Raw genomic sequence first — 21,574 nt, forward strand, 5'->3', positions numbered from 1 at the left:
AAAGGAGCGGGACTCTAACCCGGACGCTTATAAGAAATCCCGCTATGCCCTCCGACGAACCATCAAAGAGGCAAAGAGTCAATACAGGACTAAGATTGAATCGTACTACACCGGCTCTGACGCTCGTCGGATGTGGCAGGGCTTGAAAACTATTACAGACTACAAAGGGAAGCACAGCCGCGAGCTGCCCAGTGACACAAGCCTACCAGATGAGCTAAACCACTTCTATGCTCGCTTCGAGGCAAGCAACACTGAAGCATGCATGAGAGCACCAGCTGATCCGGATGACTATGTGATCACGCTCTCTGTAGCCGATGTGAGTAAGACTTTTAAGCAGGTCAACATTCACAAGGCCGCAGGGCCAGACGGATTACCAGGACATGTACTCCGAGCATGTGCTGACCAACTGGCAAGTGTATTCACTGACATTTTCAACATGTCCCTGACTGAGTCTGTAATACCAACATGTTTCAAGCAGACCACCATAGTCCCCGTGCCCAAGGACACTAAGATAACCTGCCTAAATGACTACCGACCCGTAGCACTGACGTCTGTAGCCATGAAGTGCTTTGAAAGGCTGGTCATGGCTCACATCAACACCATTATCCCAGAAACCCTAGACCCACTCCAATTTGCATACCGCCCCAACAGATCCACAGATGATGCAATCTCTATTGCACTCCACACTGCCCTTTCCCACCTGGACAAGAGGAACACCTACGTGAGAATGCTATTCATTGACTACAGCTCAGCGTTCAACACTATAGTGCCCTCAAAGCTCATCACTAAGCTAAGGATCCTGGGACTAAACACCTCCCTCTGCAACTGAATCCTGGAGTTCCTGACGGGCCGCCCCCAGGTGGTAAGGGTAGGTAACAACACATCTACCACGCTGATCCTCAACACGGGGGCCCCTCAGGGGTGTGTGCTCAGTCCCCTCCTGTACTCCCTGTTCACCCATGACTGCATGGCCAGGCACGACTCCAACACCATCATTAAGATTGCTGATGACACAACAGTGGTAGGCCTGATCACCGACAACGATGAGACAGCCTATAGGGAGGAGGTCAGAGACCTGGCCGTGTGCTGCCAGGATAACAACCTCTCCCTCAATGTGACCAAGACAAAGGAGATGATTGTGGACTACAGGAAAAAAAAGAGGACTGAGCACGCCCCCATTCTCATCGACGGGGCTGTAGTGGAACAGGTTGAGAGCTTCAAGTTCCTTGGTGGCCACATCACCAACGAACTATCATGGTCCAAACACACCAAGACAGTCGTGAAGAGGGCACGACAAAACCTATTCCCCCTCAGGAGACTGAAAAGATTTGGCATGGGTCCTCAGATCCTCAAAAAGTTATACAGCTGCACCATCAAGAGCATCCTTTCTGGTTGCATCACCGCCTGGTATGGCAACTGCTCGGCCTCCGACCGCAAGGCACTACAGAGGGTAGTGCGTACGGCCCAGTACATCACTGGGGTCAAGCTTCCTGCCATCCAGGACCTCTATACCAGGCGGTGTCAGAGGAAGGCCCTCAAAATTGTCAAAGACTCCAGCCACCCTAGTCATAGTCTGTTCTCTCTGCTACCGCACGGCAAGCGGTACCGGAGCGCCAAGTCTAGGTCCAAAAGGGATCTCAACAGCTTCTACCCCCAAGCCATAAGACTCCTGAACAGCTAATCATGGCTACCCAGACTATTTGCACTGCCCCCCCCCACCCCCCACCCCCACCCCATCTTTTACGCTGCTGCTACTCTGTTAATTATTTATGCATAGTCACTTTAACTCTACCCACATGTACATATTACCTCAACTACCTCAACTAGCCGGTGCCCCCGCACATTGCCTCTGCACCGGTACCCCCCTGTATATAGCCTCCCTACTGTTATTTTATTTTACTTCTCAACACTTTTTTGTTGTTGTTTTATTTAAAAATAAATGCATTGTTGGTTAAGGGCTATAAGTAAGCATTTCACGGTAACCTGTTGTATTCGGCGCATGTGGCAAATAAAATTTGATTTGATTTGATGTCTTGAGATGTTGCTTCAATATATCCACATAACTTTCCTTCCTCATGATGCCATCTATTTTGTGAAGTGCACCAGTCCCTCCTGCAGCAAAGCACCCCCACAGCATGATGCTGCCACCCCCGTGCTTCACGGTTGGGATGGTGTTCTTCGGCTTGAAAGCCATCCCCTTTTTCCTCCAAACATAACAATGGTCGTTATAGCCAAACATTTCTATTTTTGTTTCATCAGACCAGGGGACATTTCTCCAAAAAGTACGATCTTTGTCCCCATGTGCAGTTGCAAACCGTAGTCCGTTTTTTTATGGCGGTTTTGGAGCAGTGGCTTCTTCCTTGCTGAGCGGCCTTTCAGGTTATGTTGATATAGGACTCGTTTTACTGTGGATATAGATACCTTTGTACCTGTTTTCTCCAGCATCTTCACAAGGTCCTTTGCTGTTGTTCTGGGATTGATTTGCACTTTTCGCACCAAAGTACGTTAATCTCTAGGAGACAGAACGCGTCTCCTTCCTGAGCGGTATGACGGCTGCGTGGTCCCATGGTATTTATACTTGCGTACTATTGTTTGTACAGATGAACGTGGTACCTTCAGGTGTTTGGAAATTTCTCCCAAGGATGAACCAGACTTGTGGAGGTCTACAATTTTTTTTCTGAGGTCTTGGCTGATTTCTTTTGATTTTCCCATGATGTCAAGCAAAGATGCACTGAGTTTGAAGGTAGGCCTTGAAATACATCCACAGTTACACCTCCAATTGACTCAAATTATGCTGTCACGATCGTCGACAGATGAAGCGGACCAAGGCGCAGCGTGATAAGCGTACATTCTTTAATTAGTACACACACGAACCAAAACAATAAACCAAACGATACGTGAAGTCCTAGGTTATACACAAAACCCTACGGAACAAGATCCCACAACCTAACCTGCCAAAAGGCTGCCTAAGTATGGTCCCCAATCAGAGACAACGAGCTACAGCCGTCTCTGATTGGGAACCACCCTGGCCAAACATAGATATAAACGATCTAGAACAAAAACCAATGAAAACTAAACATAGAAAATCCACACCCTGGCTCAACAATTAAGAGTCCCCAGAGCCAGGGCGTGACAGATGCAAATGATCAGAAGCTTCTAAAGCCATGACATCATTTTCTGGAATTTTCCAAGCTGTTTAAAGGGACAGTCAACTTAGTGTATGTAAACTTCTGACCCACTGGAATTGTGATACAGTGAATTATAAGTGAAATCATCTGTCTGTAAACAATTGTTGGAAAAATTACTTGTGTCATGCACAAAGTAGATGTCCTAACCAACTTGCGAAAACAAAAGTTTGTTAACAAGAAATTTGTGGAGTGGTTGAAAAATGAGTTTTAATGACTCCAACCTAAGTGTATGTAAACTTCCGACTTCAACTGTATATCGGCCTCTTGAGGTCGGATAATCGAAATGTGATTTTTTTTAACATAAATGCCATATGATTATTTTGTATACATTTTATTTCCACATTAAAACAGGTTTCTTAGTCAGTATAAATGTGGTATTTGTTATACTCTTTGTGATTCCTTTCAGAGCAGTTGCTGCAGGAGTTCTTTGAGTTCTACAGAACCTTCGCATTCAACCACATGTCCATAAACATCAGAAAGGTAACAGGCACACACAGTCCATTCTGTTTTTAAAAGTTATTTTATGTTCATTGACAGCTTTAAACAGAAATAGCCTTCCTTCTTCCTTCTCTGGAACCCTTTCAGCTGTAAGCTGTAAAGTAACAATCCTTTCAGAAGTGATTCCAGCAGCACTTTCACCCCTGTGCCTAATTGCCATTGTTTCATGGTAGTAGTTTATAATTGGCCAGAAAATGGCTGCAGAAACTATCAGAACCAGATTGGAGAGTTAGCTAACGGCGTTCGAGCTCTTTCATTGCCTAGCTCTCCCTAGTCGCAGGGCTGAGAGCCAAGAGGGGAAGCTGTTGGTAATAAAGTGTGTGTTTGGTGGATCAAACACACACACACCAGCATCGCACTGATGTCTCTCCGTGCCAGCTAAGACTACAGCTGTCAGAGGACTGTGTGATTGATAGCTGCTCCTCCTCTCTACCCATCTCTAATGAACCCAATCAGCAGTTCATCACACTCAGTAAGAAAACACAATCAACATGTTTATTCAATCTTAGACATGTATTAATTTAGGTACAGTTCACCCAGTTTGTTTTTCATTTAATTCCTTTGCTGGCCAAGTTTGTCCCAAATGGCACCCTATTGTCTCTATAGTAGGGATGTGCAACTTTCCCTTTCAAGACGATTCAATACGTATCTAGATACATGGGCTCCGATATGATACAGGAACGATACGTTTTAGTTTGAAACGATTCTGTGCGATTCGGTTTGATTAGAGAACGAATCGATACGATATGATTCGATGCACTAACATTTGTCGCATAAACACATTCATTTAACATTCTAAATAAAAATCTGCTGCTGATGGAGCTCATGAGCTGAGCCTCTGAGCTGACTTCTGTGTGTGTGTGTGTGTGTGTGTGTGTGTGTGTGTGTGGCTGTGTGTAAATGATGTATGTCTATGGTGTATACTATGTAGGCACCTGATCTGAGTCATAGGGGAGACTAGGCATCTACCACCCCACTATCAGATTAGGGAGGACAATGTAGCCTTGTTTTTCGTCCCACCACTTTGGTTCTGAAATTACCATCACCCACTAATTAACCTGTACATTTTGCAGATTAAGTGTTTGAGATAGTAATGTATCAGTATTCATTGTTTACAAATTAGCTATGACATAGCCAATGAATATATAGAACAATTTCATCTCAAAATCGAATGGTTTTGACCATTTAGAAAGATTTTGGTAAGTTTATTTTCTCCTCACGCTTTAGCCGTGCAGTTTTGGTTACAGATGCCTTAAAAAAAAAGTGTTAAACAAATCAAAATATATTTTATATTTGAGATTCTTCAAATAACCACCCTTTGCCTTGATGACATCTTTGCACACTCTTGGCATTCTCTCAACCAGCTTCATGGGGTAGTCACCTGGAATGCATTTCAGTTAACAGGTGTGCCTTGTTAAAAGTTAATTTGTGGAATTTCTTTCCTTCTTAATGCGTTTGAGCTAATCAGTTGTGTTGTGACAAGGTAGGGGGGTATATAAAATATAGCCCTATTTGGTAAAAGACCAAGTCCATATTATGGCAAGAACAGCTCAAATAAGCAAAGAGAAACGACAGTCCATCATTACTTTAAGACATGAAGGTCAGTCAATCCGGAAAATTTCAAGAACTTTGAACGTTTCTTCAAGTGCAGTCGCAAAAACCATCAAGCGCTATGATGAAACTGGCTTTCATGAGGACCGCCACAGGAATGGAAGACCCAGAGTTACCTCTGCTGCAGAGGATAAGTTCATTAGAGTTACCAGCCTCAGAAATTGCAGCCCAAATAAATGTTTCACAGAGTTCAAGTAACAGACACATCTCAAAATCAACTGTTAAGAGGAGACTGTGTGAATCAGGCCTTCATGGTCGATTGTTGCAAAGAAACCACTACTAAACGACACCAATAAGAAGAAGACACTTGCTTGGGCCAAGAAACATGACCAATGGACATTAGACCAGTGGAAATGTGTCCTTCTTGGTGGCAAGAAATTTGTATAATAATTTAAATTGAAAACCTCCAAGTGTTGAATCAAGTGTTGTTTTTTTGTACCAGTTCATAAACCATGTGCCATGGAATCGGTACATTGAAAATGTCTTCCCATTTATCAAAATTTTTGTCCTCAAATGAAACTGGTATATTTGTCTATTTATGCCAATTCCTTTCAGCCAATTTGTATCTTTAATATATGGCAGGCAAACAAGTTCCGTACCGTCTCCCTTTTCCACTTGCCTCCTCCATTTTTTTTTGTAATGCTGCAATCAGTTGGTTGTAAGTTTGGATTGAGCAGACATTCCCATATATTTTCGATAGCTGCATATGTGACGTAACTCCACCGTTTCTATTCATAATATCATTAATAAATATAATACCAATTTTAAACATTTTCTCCATAAAGAATGTTTTTCTTTTATTAATCAGTATATTTTAGTTTAACCATAACATTTGTTGTAATATTTGTTCTATCTTTTCTGGAGGATAAAACTGAAATTGTAACCAGCTTTGTATGGCTTGTTTAAGAAAGGGCGATACTTTAAACAACATTTCATTTTCAATTAGTCGGAAATGAGAAGTTGTAGTCTGTATAAAGGCAAAAAGGCAATTTTGGAACAAAGGATGAGCCTTTCTTAATAATCTACTGGAGAACCATTTTGAGTTTAAGTATAACTTATGTATGAATGAAGCTTTTAGTGAGAGGTTTAAAGCTTTAATATTTAATAATTTTAGCCCCCCAAACTCATATTCATTATATAAATAGGCACGTTTAATTTTGTCTGGCTTAGCATTCCAAATAAAATGAAATATTTTTTGCTCATATGATTTAAAAAACGAGTTGTCTGGAGTAGGCAGCACCATTAGTAAGTAAGTAAGTAAACTGATAGGACCAAAGAGTTAATAAATGTGATTTTTACATAAATAGACAAGTATTTACCTCTCCATGGTTGCAGAATCGTATCTATTTTGCAAACTTTCTATTGAAATTGATTGTGGTAAGTTAATTTATATTTTCTGAGATGTGAATACCAAGTATGACTACTTCACCATCCACTCATTTTATTGGTAAATTACAAGGTAGTGTAAACACTGTCTTTTAACGATCCAATACTTAATATGGTACGCTTGTCATAATTAGGTTTTAGTCCAGAGAGGCTAAAAAAGTGATCAAGATCTTCAATGAGACTGAGCAGGGATCCAGATTGCAGACTTAAGAAAAAACGTGCGTTATCGGCATACATTGACACTTTTGTTTTTATCCCCTGGATTTCTAACCCCTTGATGTTCTTGTTGGATCTAATTTTAATAGCTAGCATTTCAATGGCCATAATAAATAGATATGGAGACAATGGACAGCCTTGTTTTACTCCTCTTAAAACCTCAATACTTTCTGAGAAGTAACCATTATTTACTATTTTACATCTGGGGTTGCTGTACATAACTTTAACCCGTTGTATAAGAGATTCACCGAAATTAAAGTAATCCAGGCATTTATATATAACTTCTAGTCGTACTTTATCAAACGCCTTTTCAAAATCTGCTATGATGACCAGGCCTGGTATCTTAGATGTTTCATAATGTTCAATTGTTTCAAGTTATTGTTGTATATTATCTTCAATATATCGTCCATGTAGAAAACCTGTCTGATCAGGATGAACAATATCTGGTAAAACCTTTTTTATTCTATGTGCTATGCATTTTGCCAGGATTTTCGCATCACAACATTGAAGTGTAAGAGGCCTCCAGTTTTTTAAATGGACTGGATCTTTATACTTACCACCTGGGTCCTGTTTTAGTAGTAATGAAATCAGACCTTCTTGTTGAGTACCTGAAAGTCTGCCATTTTTATAGGAGTAATTAAAACATGCTAATAATGGATCTTTGTGTACATCAAAAAAGGTCTGATACACCTCTACTGGTATACCATCAAGCCCTGGTGTTTTTCCAGACTGAAAATATTTAATTGCCTCAAAAATGTCCTCTTCTGTAAGTTGGCCTTCACACAGGTCTTTCTGTAAATTTGTTAATTGTACATTATTATTATTATTAGGAAAGAAATCCTTACAGTTGACATCATTCAATGGAAATGGAGGAGACTGAAAAGAAAACATATGCTTAGAATATTTTGCTTCCTCTTTCAAAATATAATTTGGTGAATCATGGATGACTCCATTTGTAACAGGTTTCTGTAAATCATTTTTTGTAGCATTTATGTTCAAGATTCTTTTTGGTGCATTTTTCACAATTTTCCATCCAATTCGCTTTATTTTTGTAATAAATTACACTTGATCGTTCTTGAATGAGTACCTCCAATTATTTTTGATTTTCCTCTAACCTATTTTGTGCCTCTATAGTACAGTTACCATTACCATCTACCTGCGCTGTTATTTCCGTTGTCTAATCTCTTTTGACCTAAACTGCTTTTGTTTTAATGATGAGTATTGTATTGAATGGCCTCTAAAAGTACATTTAAAAGTGTCCCATACAATAAGGGGATCTGTTATTTATGTTGTGCAGAAAAAAGTTAATTATGAATTATTTTGTCTTAGTTAAGAACAAATTGTCATCCAATAGGCTTTGATTACATTTCCAATTACTCTGTAAGAGTTATATGGAGGCCAATTAGATGGTGGCCCGATCACATTTGGTCTCCTATTTTTACTTTTGATGCCAGCAAGAACGAGACCAGGAAGTAATCACATAGAGTTAATCAGGCTGTTGATTGTGGCCCTTGGAATGTTGTCCCACTTCTCTTCAATGGCTGTGCAAAGTTTCTGGATATTGGCGGGAACTGGAACATGCTGTCGTATATGTCGATCCAGAGCATCCCAAACATGCTCAATTGGTGACATGTCTGGTGAGTATGCAAGCCATGGAAGAACTGGGACATTTTCAGCTTCCAGGATTTGTGTACAGATCCTTGCGACATGGGGCTGAAACGTGAGGTGATGGCGGCGGATGAATGGGACGACAATGGGCCTCAGGATCTTGTCATGGTATCTCTGTGCATTCAAATTGCCATCGATAAAATGCAATTGTGTTCGCTGTGCGTAGCTTATGCCTGCCCATACCATAACCCCACCGCCACCATGGGTTCACAACGTTGACAGCAAACCGCTCGCCCATATGACGCCATACACCCTGTCTGCGATCTGCCCAGTCAAGTTGAAACCGGGATTTATCCGTGAAGAGCACACTTCTCCATGTGCCAGTGGTCATTGAAGGTGAGCATTTGCCCACTGAAGTCTGTTACGACGCTGAACTACAGTCAGGTCAAGACCCTGTTGAGGACGACGAGCACGCAGATGAGCTTCCCTGAGAAGGTTTCTGACAGTTTGTGCAGAAATTCTTTGTTTGTGCAAACCCACAGTTTCATCAGCTGTCCGGGTTGCTGGTCTCAGACGAACCCGCAGGTGAAGAAGTCGGATTTGGAGGTCCTGGGCTCGGATGTGGAGGTCCTGGGCTGGCGTGGTTACACGTGGTCTGCAGCTGTGAGGCCGGTTGGACGTACTGCCAAATACTCTAAAACGACGTTGGAGGTGGCTTATAGTAGATAAAGTAATCTTTCTACCCCCCCCTAAAAAAACAAAAAAACAATTGTAAAGTGGTTATCCCACTGGCTATAGGGTGAATGCACCAATTTGTAAGTCGCTCTGGATAAGAGTGTCTGCTAAATGACGTAAATGTAAATGTAAATGTAGATAAATTAACATTACATTCTCTGGCAACAGCTCTAGTGGACATTCCTGCAGTCAGCATGCCAATTGCACGCTCCCTCAAAACTTGAGACATCTGTGGCATTGTGTTGTGTGACAAAACTGCACATTTTAGAGTGGCCTTTTATTGTCCCCAGCACAAGGTGCACCTGTGTAATGATCATGCTGTTTAATCAGCTTCTTGATATGCCACATCTGTCAGGTGCATGGATTATCTTGGCAAAGGAGAAATGCTCACTAACAGGGATGTAAACAAATTTGTGCACAACATTTTAGAGGAATAAGCTTTTTTGGGGGGGATCTTTTATTTCAGCTCATGAAATATGGGACCAACACTTTACATATTGAATTTATATTCTTGTTCAGTATAGATCAGTGACTGTCAACACAGTTGCATGCTTTTAGTTAATAATGAAGGTGAGGACGCATCAGTTGTCACAAAGGATTAGGTATTTTCGCAAGGTAGAAAGAAGGTAAAATGAGCAAAACATGTTAGTTTATCTGCGATTCATAACGTTTGTATCGATTTTCTGACCGATGCATGCTACATTTGGATCGGTTTGGGGTCCGTGGACCAATGCAGTCTTATCTTAAACATTTGAATCGGTGACTGATGTGTAATCATTGCATCCCTTCTATATAGTGCACTACTTTTAACCAGGGCCCATAGAGCTCTGGTCAAAAGTAGTGCACTATAGGGAATCTGGTGCCATTTGGGACGCAGACCTCTTCTTTGTTGTTCTTCATCTCCTCATGGCCCCTGAGAGTAGAGATATAGTAAAGACATTAAACCAGGGGGAGTCGTGTGTGTGTGAACCCAGGGTCAGGATTGAAGTATTGAAGGACGGCCTGTAGGAAGACTGGTGGCCATGGCCTCTGCATATAGCCTTTCACCAGTAGAGAAACCACCATTAATCATCTTTAATGTGTACTGTGTCTCTCCTGTCTCCCTCCTCTCCCACTTTCTCTCTCTCTCCTCTCTCGCCCTCTCCTATTCCCGGTCTCCTGCATCCTACCATTTTACATTACATTTGCCATTTTAGTCATTTAGCAGATACTCTTATCCAGAGCGATGTACAGTTAGTGCATTCATCTTAAGATAGCTAGGTGGGACAACCACGTATCACAGTAATAGTAAGTACATTTGTCCTCAAAGTAGCTATCAGAAAAGTCAGAGCTGGCCCTTTCCTCCTCTCCTGCCCCCTTACCCTCTCGCTCTCCTGCCCCCTTACCCTTTCCCTCTCCTGCCCCTCTCTCTCCTCTCCTGCCCCTCTCTCTCCCTCCCTCTCTACCTCCCTCTCTCCTCTCTACTCCTTTCCATCTCTCTCTCCTGCCCCTCTCCCTCTGCTCTGACTGATGGCTTTATCGTCCATGGTCATCCCATCTCCATCCCATGGGGTTAAAGGCTCCACCTCTGTTTCTCCATCTATCCATTCAGCCTTTTTACACCCCCTGCTTAGGGGATGGGGTATTGAGGTATTGCATGCCATGCATGCCCTGGATTCAAATAGTTTTTGATTTATTCCAAATACTTTGAGGGGTACGATTGAGCTGGCCTGGGGTGTTAGAGTTGAGGGGTTTGCACCTTTGGGACTATTCCATTGTTTCCATTGCGTCAGGCAAGGTCAATCAGGCGCAGCTAAAGCGTTTAAAAGAAAACAAATGCTATTTGAACCCAGGTGCGTCTGTTGCTTGCATGGAACCTAGTAGGGCTCTGGAGATAGATCTGTAACCTAGGTTTTTATTATCTGTGTGACAGTTACAGAATAGTACAGAGTCAGAAATGGCACCCTATTCCATATGGTGCACTACTTTTCCAAAGAAGCAATGGTCTAGCTTAGGAGCCAGTCTGTTTCTGCTCTCTTGCCATCTCCTTATGGAATCATCATGTGTAACAAAGAGTTAGCAAGATGGCAGAAATAGATCTTGGACCAGGCTAGTGATGGTGTGGTATGATGATTGATGATTGAACCTGTGTCTATCCTGCTGGTGCTGCCCCCAGGCCCGTTCCTCAATGCTAGGCTGACACAACTGCGTCCCAAATGGCACCTTATTCCCTACATACAGTGGGGGAAAATAGTATGTAGTCAGCCACCAATTGTGCAAGTTCTCCCACTTAAAAATATGAGAGAGGCCTGTAATTTTCATCATAGGTACACGTCAACTATGACAGCCAAATTGAGAATTTTTTTCTCCAGAAAATCACATTGTAGGATTTTTTATGAATTTATTTGCAAATTATGGTGGAAAATAAGTATTTGGTCACCTACAAACAAGCAAGATTTCTGGCTCTCACAGACCTGTAACTTCTTCTTTAAGAGGCTCCTCTGTCCTCCACTTGTTACCTGTATTAATGGCACCTGTTTGAACTTGTTATCAGTATAAAAGACACCTGTCCACAACCTCAAACAGTCACACTCCAAACTCCACTATGGCCAAGACCAAAGAGCTGTCAAAGGACACCAGAAACAAAATTGTAGACCTGCACCAGGCTGGGAAGACTGAATCTGCAATAGGTAAGCAGCTTGGTTTGAAGAAATCAACTGTGGGAGTAATTATTAGGAAATGGAAGACATACAAGACCACTGATAATCTCACTCGATCTGGGGCTCCACGCAAGATCTCACCCCATGGGGTCAAAATGATCACAAGAACGGTGAGCAAAAATCCCAGAACCACACGGGGGGACCTACTGAATGACCTGCAGAGAGCTGGGATCAAAGTAACAAAGCCTACCATCAGTAACACACTACGCCGCCAGGGACTCAACCTGCAGTGCAAGACGTGTCCCCCTGCTTAAGCCAGTACATGTCCAGGCCCGTCTGAAGTTTGCTAGAGTGCATTTGGATGATCCAGAAGAGGATTGGGAGAATGTCATATGGTCAGATGAAACCAAAATATAACTTTTTGGTAAAAATTCAACTCGTCGTGTTTGGAGGACAATGAATGCTGAGTTGCATCCAAAGAATACCATACCTACTGTGAAGCATGGGGGTGGAAACATCATGCTTTGGGGCTGTTTTTCTGCAAAGGGACCAGGACGACTGATCCGTGTAAAGGAAAGAACGAATGGGGCCATGTATCGTGAGATTTTGAGTGAAAACCTCCTTCCATCAGCAAGGGCATTGAAGATGAAACGTGGCTGGGTCTTTCAGCATGACAATGATCCCAAACACACCGCCCGGGCAACGAAGGAGTGGCTTCGTAAGAAGCATTTCAAGGTCCTGGAGTGGCCTAGCCAGATCTCAACCCCATAGAAAATCTTTGGAGGGGAGTTGAAAGTCCGTGTTGCCCAGCGACAGCCCCAAAACATCACTGCTCTAGAGGAGATCTGCATGGAGGAATGGGCCAAAATACCAGCAACAGTGTGTGAAAACCTTGTGAAGACTTACAGAAAACGTTTGACCTGTGTCATTGCCAACAAAGGGTATATAACAAAGTATTGAGAAACTTTTGTTATTGACCAAATACTTATTTTCCACCATAATTTGCAAATAAATTCATAAAAAATCCTACAATGTGATTTTCTGGATTTTTTTCTTCTCAATTTGTCTGTCATAGTTGACGTGTACCTATGATGAAAATTACAGGCCTCTCTCATCTTTTTAAGTGGGAGAACTTGCACAATTGGTGGCTGACTAAATACTTTTTTCCCCCACTGTACTACACTACTTTTGACCAGAGCACTATGGGGCCTGATCAAAAGTAGTGGACTATATAGGGAATAGAGTGCCATTTGGGACAGAGCCTGCTAGCCCATGAATCAAATCAAATCAAATCAAATTGTATTGGCCACATGCGCCGAATACAACAGGTGCAGACATTACAGTGAAATGCTTACTTACAGCCCTTAACCAACAGTGCATTTATTTTTAACAAAAAAAGTAAAAATAAAACAACAACAGAAAAGGTGTTGAGAAAAAAAAGAGCAGAAGTAAAATAAAGTAACAGTAGGGAGGCTATATATACAGGGGGGTACCGTTGCAGAGTCAATGTGCGGGGGCACCGGCTAGTTGAGGTAGTTGAGGTAATATGTACATGTGGGTAGAGTTAAAGTGACTATGCATAAATAATTAACAGAGTAGCAGCAGCGTAAAAAGGATGGGGTGGGGGGGCAGTGCAAATAGTCCGGGTAGCCATGATTAGCTGTTCAGGAGTCTTATGGCTTGGGTGTAGAAGCTGTTTAGAAGGTGGCTGAAGAGGTGAGATGTACCAGCCAGACCCTTTCTAACTGGGTCCAGGTGGCCTACATAACAGCAACAACACCTGACCTGACCAGCATGACCAATAATATAGATGGACCATTTATAAAGCCAGTGTTTTTTTGTGTTTTGTCACCCCTCTCTTCTCACTCTCACCGTCTTTTAATCTCTTACTTTCTCCCTCACTCTTCTCTCGCTCGCTCTCTCACAGGGCAGAGAGCAGAACAAACCTGAGGTGTCCCCCTTACATATTCAGAACCCCTTCGAGCCAGCGCTGAACGTCAGTAAGAACGTTAATGGAATGCAGCTGGAGCACTTTGTGGCGTTGTGTCGGGAGAGCGCCTGGATGCTGCAGCAGCGGGAGTTCAACGTACCGCACAGCAGTGGCAGTAACAGGGCCGGTACCGGGAACAATGCTCCCTGGGACCTGGCTGTGCTCCTCATGCCTTCCATCTCCCAGGCGGCCAAGGTTAAGGGTCGTAAGAAGAGGAAGAGGGAACCGGCCAGCGAGAGGATCAAGAGCTTACTGGAGTCTCTAAAGAACAGGGAGGAGGAGAAGACGGGCAACGGTAACAACAGCATGGGGAAGAAGAGCTAGAGAAGAAGATTCATTGTGTTTGAGGGGATCAGTTTGAGACCAGGCGAGATGCAGAATCACTAATCTTGATCAGTAGTCATTTGGGATGCAAAATGATTTGTAGATCACTCGTTCTGTGCAGTCTGCACACGGTCTTGCAGACCATCACCACTAGATGGAACTGGTGAGGTCTAAGTCTATGCAACATGCAAGCCGAGCCAAGCTGTAATGAGCTGGCCTGGTTAGGCATCCACTATGGTAGCTGGAACTGTCCTGACTAAAATATACAAGCTGGCGCAGTACGGTTTGGATTGGCATGATTCTGTGAAATGGGGTATAAATGTTTCTGTGACCAGATGCTCTTGATAAGAAAGGACTTATGTACTCTCCATGCCGACCGTTGCAAATAATGTACGAAAAGAAGATATGAACTTATAGCATCTGACTATACATCTTTTTGTTTGTTTACATTATATCAAATGTTTTCAGATTTTTTTATTTAATCAGTGTCACAAAATGGACTTTTATAACAAAATGAAAACACTGTGTGGTGGATAATGAACAGTCTGACAATGTTATTTCTAGATTCAACTTTTACCGTCAACCTTCCAAAAACAACGATGCAACCTTCCTAGCTTGTTAGTCAATCCATATTGAAACAGTCCATACCGTTGCTCATCAAGTCAGTGGTCTGGAGGAGAGAGGAGCCAGCAGTGTGGTTAGTCTGTAAAATAGATGGACCTCTTCCCAGCTACTGGTTGAGCTAACGTCAAATATTTGGATAGAGGCACATTCCATTTTAAACACAAGTCTTTAGTTTTCTCGGGGGAGACTGAAAGAAAGAGACAGGGCCTTAACTTTGTTTCCAGAATCTGCTCATAATGCTTGATTGCCAATTTGGAAGTAGGCATTTCCAACCCAAACCTTAATGATAAGCTCGGCGAACACAAGGTCAAGATATTTTATCAAAACTTCTTGCCACCTAAATACTCTCTGTGAATGAACCCTACCACTGAATAGTTTGCCTTTAGGGAGAAGGAATGTCTGCCTTTTCCAGTTATTGTAAGTTTCTGCTCATTTGCAATTCTTCAAACCATAAGGTACTACTATAGGGCTTTCCGCTCGTGCTTGTATGTATGTGTGTTAGTGTGTGTTTGAGGGAGCAAGAATTTAGCTGTGTTTGAGAGAGTGAGTGAGTGTTTGTGTGTTTGAGAGAGCGACAGAATATGCGTGTGTGTGTGAGTGGCGTAGCAGTGAGTGTCCCAGGAGACAGTGGTTCAGGAGCAGGAGTGTGCGGTGGCCCCACAGCTGTTTTTCCACTCTGTGCAGCATGAGGTCAGGGGGTGAAGGGATCCAGTTTGAAGAGTTCCTCCTCTGCCACGGGGGCACAGCAGCGGGAAGGAGAGGAGCGCCCGTTGCCGCCTCAAAAATATACATTACACACAGAGTACAGGATGGCTTAGAATTTTTATTCTCTCCCCTTCCCTCCTCTCTGAGTAACTTTAGGTTTAGAGAGAGATTGTGTGTCAGAGGTTTGTTCAGGAGGGTGCAACTGTACAGAACGCTCCAAAATAAATGCATTTTGTAGAACAGATCTGATTCTGTCCTGTACATATGGCTATGGTGTACTATTAGGAATTTATTCATACAAGGGAACAATGATTTAACATGACAAACTCTACTCTTGTATTTATCACTAGTTATGTACTGTAGGTATTCATGTGTTATACAATCCTTATACAAAATGTATGCACTCACTAACTGTAAGTCGTCTGGATAAGAGCGTCTGCAAAATGACAAAAATGGTCAGGGTCACAGTAATGTTATACCTTCTTTAAATGGCTACCTATGTTATGTAACTGACTGGTTCTTCCGTACCAGAGATAAGTATCTAGCCCACCCGAGTGTCTCTGTCTTTGTCCCAAATGGCAAAGGGAATAGGGTGCCATTTGGGACACAACCTCTCTCTTTCTGTGGAGGGGTACTCCTTCTGAAGAGGGTGTAGTGGGTCTAGCACCTCTCCAGGGGTGTGTTTGGCCAACCTGCTTGCGTTGACCCCCATCCTCAGTGTCTCCGGGCAGCAAACCATAGGTTCTGATTTATGAGCCAACATGGCGATAGGTCCGAGATGGATTTGAACACTCAGAGGAACTCCGGAGGTTTTAGAGACGAAGGCGCTGTGGACCTCGTCAGACCTGGGTTCAAATGAAGTTGAACTCTTTCAAGTGCTTTTAGCATTTGCTTTAGCATGCCTTTAGAGACAGCTAGGTGGGGGCTTCAGTTTTGAGACTATTATTTTGGTTCTATTGCGCCAGGCATGCTCAATCAAGCCCAGCTAGAGTATTTTGATTTATTTAATATAGTTGAACCAAGGTCTGATCAGAGTTTATGTTGCTGGGGCTTTTCCTTGGCTCCAAGCCTCTCCCCCTTCAGAGCCTGAAAGAATTTGAAAAGGTGGCTTGAGGGGTTTGAAAAATGGGAGGGATTGGAGAGAAAAAAAACTAAGGATAAACAAGATATAAAAATGGTCTTGGCTCGCAGTTGGATTTGGAATTCTACTTTTAAAACTATTTATCAAACTTTTAACCTCTTTAGGGGGACTTCGATGCAATTTAGGGTTTTAAAACCTGGTGTTTAATAGTGGACCAAGGAAGGCCATTTTTATTGTAATTTATGAAATTACTATTACTTTCTATTTTGCTACATGAAAACACATTCCAGTGCTCTAGTGTGTGTCCCCTAAATGTCATCCTATCCCCAATATAGTGCACCAGCACTACCTTTCAAAAGTAGTAGGATACATACAGTGAGGGAAAAAAGTATTTGATCCCCTGCTGATTTTGTACGTTTGCCCACTGACAAAGAAATGATCAGTCTATAATTTTAATGGTAGGTTTATTTGAACAGTGAGAGACAGAATAACAACAAAAAAATCCAGAAAAACGCATGTCAAAAATGTTATAAATTGATTTGCATTTTAATGAGGGAAATAAGTATTTGACCCCCTCTCAATCAGAAAGATTTCTGGCTCCCAGGTGTCTTTTATACAGGTAACGAGCTGAGATTAGGAGCACACTCTTAAAGGGAGTGCTCCTAATCTCAGTTTGTTACCTGTATAAAAGACACCTGTCCACAGAAGCAATCAATCAATCAGATTCCAAACTCTCCACCATGGCCAAGACCAAAGAGCTCTCCAAGGATGTCAGGGACAAGATTGTAGACCTACACAAGGCTGGAATGGGCTACAAGACCATCGCCAAGCAGCTTGGTGAGAAGGTGACAACAGTTGGTGCGATTATTCGCAAATGGAAGAAACACAAAATAACTGTAAATCTCCCTCGGCCTGGGGCTCCATGCAGGATCTCACCTCGTGGAGTTGCAATGATCATGAGAACGGTGAGGAATCAGCCCAGAACTACACGGGAGGATCTTGTCAATGATCTCAAGACAGCTGGGACCATAGTCACCAAGAAAACAATTGGTAACACACTACGCCGTGAAGGACTGAAATCCTGCAGCGCCCGCAAGGTCCCCCTGCTCAAGAAAGCACATATACATGCCCGTCTGAAGTTTGCCAATGAACCATAGTCACCAAGAAAACAATTGGTAACACACTACGCCGTGAAGGACTGAAATCCTGCAGCGCCCGCAAGGTCCCCCTGCTCAAGAAAGCACATATACATGCCCGTATGAAGTTTGCCAATGAACATCTGAATGATTCAGAGGAGAACTGGGTGAAAGTGTTGTGGTCAGATGAGACCAAAATGGAGCTCTTTGGCATCAACTCAACTCACCGTGTTTGGAGGAGGAGGAATGCTGCCTATGACCCCAAGAACACCATCCCCACCGTCAAACATGGAGGTGGAAACATTATGCTTTGGGGGTGTTTTTCTGCTAAGGGGACAGGACAACTTCACCGCATCAAAGGGCAGATGGACGGGGCCATGTACGGTCAAATCTTGGGTGAGAACCTCAGCCAGGGCATTGAAAATGGGTCGTGGATGGGTATTCCAGCATGACAATGACCCAAATCACACGGCCAAGGCAACAAAGGGGTGGCTCAAGAAGAAGCACATTAAGGTCCTGGAGTTTCCTAGCCAGTCTCCAGACCTTAATCCCATAGAAAATCTGTGGAGGGAGCTGAAGGTTCGAGTTGCCAAACATCAGCCTCGAAACCTTAATGACTTGGAGAAGATCTCAAATCAAATCAAATCAAATCAAATTTTATTGGTCACATGCGCCGAATACAACAGGTGCAGACATTACAGTGAAATGCTTACTTACAGCCCTTAACCAACAGTGCATTTATTTTAAACAAAAAAAGTAAGAATAAAACAACAACAAAAAAAGTGTTGAGAGAAAAAGAGCAGAAGTAAAATAAAGTGACAGTAGGGAGGCTATATATACAGTAAAATAAAGTGACAGTAGGGAGGCTATATATACAGGGGGGTACCGTTGCAGAGTCAATGTGCGGGGGCACCGGCTAGTTGAGGTAGTTGAGGTAATATGTACATGTGGGTAGAGTTAAAGTGACTATGCATAAATACTTAACAGAGTAGCAGCAGCGTAAAAAGGATGGGGGTGGGGGGGCAGTGCAAATAGTCCGGGTAGCCATGATTAGCTGTTCAGGAGTCTTATGGCTTGGGGGTAGAAGCTGTTGAGAAGTCTTTTGGACCTAGACTTGGCACTCCGGTACCGCTTGCCGTGCGGTAGCAGAGAGAACAGTCTATGACTAGGGTGGCTGGAGTCTTTGACAATTTTGAGGGCCTTCCTCTGACACCGCCTGGTATAGAGGTCCTGAATGGCAGGGAGCTTTGCCCCAGTGATGTACTGGGCCGTACGCACTACCCTCTGTAGTGCCTTGCGGTCAGAGGCCAAGCAGTTGCCATACCAGGCGGTGATGCAACCAGTCAGGATGCTCTCGATGGTGCAGCTGTAGAATTTTTGAGGATCTGAGGACCCATGCCAAATCTTTTTAGTCTCCTGAGGGGAATAGGCTTTGTCGTGCCCTCTTCACGACTGTCTTGGTGTGTTTGGACCATGATAGTTCGTTGGTGATGTGGACACCAAGGAACTTGAAGCTCTCAACCTGTTCCACTACAGCCCCGTCGATGAGAATGGGGGCGTGCTCAGTCCTCTTTTTTTTCCTGTAGTCCACAATCATCTCCTTTGTCTTGGTCACGTTGAGGGAGAGGTTGTTGTCCTGGCACCACACGGCCAGATCTCTGACCTCCTCCCATAGGCTGTCTCATCGTTGTCGGTGATCAGGCCTACCACTGTTGTGTCGTCGGCAAACTTAATGATGGTGTTGGAGTCGTGCCTGGCCATGCAGTCATGGGTGAACAGAGAGTACAGGAGGGGACTGAGCACGCACCCCTGAGGGGCCCCCGTGTTGAGGATCAGTGTGGCAGATGTGTTGTTACCTACCCTTACCACCTGGGGGCGGCCCGTCAGGAAGTCCAGGATCCAGTTGCAGAGGGAGGTGTTTAGTCCCAGGATCCTTAGCTTAGTGATGAGCTTAGAGGGCACTATGGTGTTGAATGCTGAGCTGTAGTCAATGAATAGCATTCTCACGTAGGTGTTCCTCTTGTCCAGGTGGGAAAGGGCAGTGTGGAGTGCGATAGAGATTGCATCATCTGTGGATCTGTTGGGGCGGTATGCAAATTGGAGTGGGTCTAGGGTTTCTGGGATTATGCTGTTGATGTGAGCCATGACCAGTCTTTCAAAGCACTTCATGGCTACAGACGTCAGTGCTACGGGTCGGTAGTCATTTAGGCAGGTTATCTTAGAGTTCTTGGGCACGGGGACTATGGTGGTCTGCTTGAAACATGTTGGTATTACAGACTCAGTCAGGGACATGTTGAAAATGTCAGTGAAGACACTTGCCAGTTGGTCAGCACATGCTCGGAGTACACGTCCTGGTAATCCGTCTGGCCCTGCGGCCTTGTGAATGTTGACCTGCTTAAAAGTCTTACTCACATCGGCTACGGAGAGCGTGATCACATAGTCATCCGGAACAGCTGGTGCTCTCATGCATGCTTCAGTGTTGCTTGCCTCGAAGCGAGCATAGAAGTGGTTTAGCTCGTCTGGTAGGCTTGTGTCACTGGGCAGCTCGCGGCTGTGCTTCCCTTTGTAGTCTGTAATAGTTTTCAAGCCCTGCCACATCCGACGAGCGTCAGAGCCAGTGTAGTATGATTCAATCTTAGACCTGTATTGACTCTTTGCCTGTTTGATGGTTCGTCGGAGGTCATAGCGGGATTTCTTATAAGCGTCCGGGTTAGAGTCCCGTTCCTTGAAAGCGGCAGCTCTACCCTTTAGCTCAGTGCGGATGTTTCCTGTAATCCATGGCTTCTGGTTGGGGTATGTACGTACGGTCACTGTGGGGGACGACATCATCGATGCACTTATTGATGAAGCCAGTGACTGATGTGGTGTACTCCTCAATGCTGTCTGAAGAATCCCGGAACATGTTCCAGTCTGTGCTAGCAAAACAGTCCTGTAGCTTAGCATCTGCGTCATCTGACCACTTTTTTATTAACCGAATCACTGGTGCTTCCTGCTTCAGTTTTTGCTTATAAGCAGGAATCAGGAGGATAGAGTTATGGTCAGATTTGCCAAATGGAGGGCGAGGGAGAGCTTTGTATGCGTCTCTGTGTGTGGAGTAAAGGTGGTCTAGAGTTTTTTTCCCTCTGGTTGCACATTTAACATGCTGGTAGAAATTAGGTAGAACGGATTTAAGTTTCCCTGCATTAAAGTCCCCGGCCACTAGGAGCGCTGCATCTGGATGAGCGTTTTCCTGTTGATTAATGGCCTTGTACAACTCATTCAGAGCAATCTTAATGCGAGCATTGGTTTGTGGTGGTAAATAGACAGCTATGAAAAATATAGATGAAAACTCTCTTGGTAAATAGTGTGGTCTACAGCTTATCATAAGATACTCTACCTCAGGCGAGCAAAACCTTGAGACTTCCTTAGTATTTGATTTTGTGCACCAGCTGTTGTTTACAAATATACACAGACCGCCGCCCCTTGTCTTACCAGAGTCAGACGTTCTGTCCTGCCGATGTAGCGTATAGCCTGCTAGCTGAATGTTATCATTGTTGTCGTTCAGCCACGACTCCGTGAAACATAAGATATTACAGTTTTTAATGTCCCGTTGGTAGGATAACCGTAATCTTAACTCGTCCATTTTATTCTCAAAAGATTGAACGTTGGCTAGTAGGATTGATGGGAGAGGCAGTTTACTCGCTCGCCGTCGGATCCTTACAAGGCACCCGGATCTGCGTCCGCGATATCTCCGTCTCTTCCTCACGCGAATGACGGGGATCTGGGCCTTGTCGGGTGTCTGTAGGATATCCTTCGCGACCGCCTCGTTGAAGAAAAAATCTTCGTCCAATGCG

The 21,574-nt window shown here is 43.7% G+C and overlaps 1 protein-coding gene across 1 annotated transcript in view; it reads left to right on the top strand.

Annotated features, from left to right (window-relative positions):
- Positions 1-15,747, top strand: part of LOC121569804 (poly(A) RNA polymerase, mitochondrial-like) — a 32,642-nt gene extending 16,895 nt beyond the window's left edge. Inside the window, 2 exon segments of the mRNA XM_041881010.2 lie at positions 3,595-3,668; positions 13,809-15,747. Of these exon segments, the coding sequence (XP_041736944.2) occupies positions 3,595-3,668; positions 13,809-14,195 (461 nt within the window). The 3' untranslated portion in view covers positions 14,196-15,747.
- Positions 15,748-21,574: the final 5,827 nt, after the last annotated feature.

This window comes from Coregonus clupeaformis, chromosome 7 (genome assembly GCF_020615455.1).
Source record: "Coregonus clupeaformis isolate EN_2021a chromosome 7, ASM2061545v1, whole genome shotgun sequence".
NCBI classification, from domain to species: domain Eukaryota; kingdom Metazoa; phylum Chordata; class Actinopteri; order Salmoniformes; family Salmonidae; genus Coregonus; species Coregonus clupeaformis.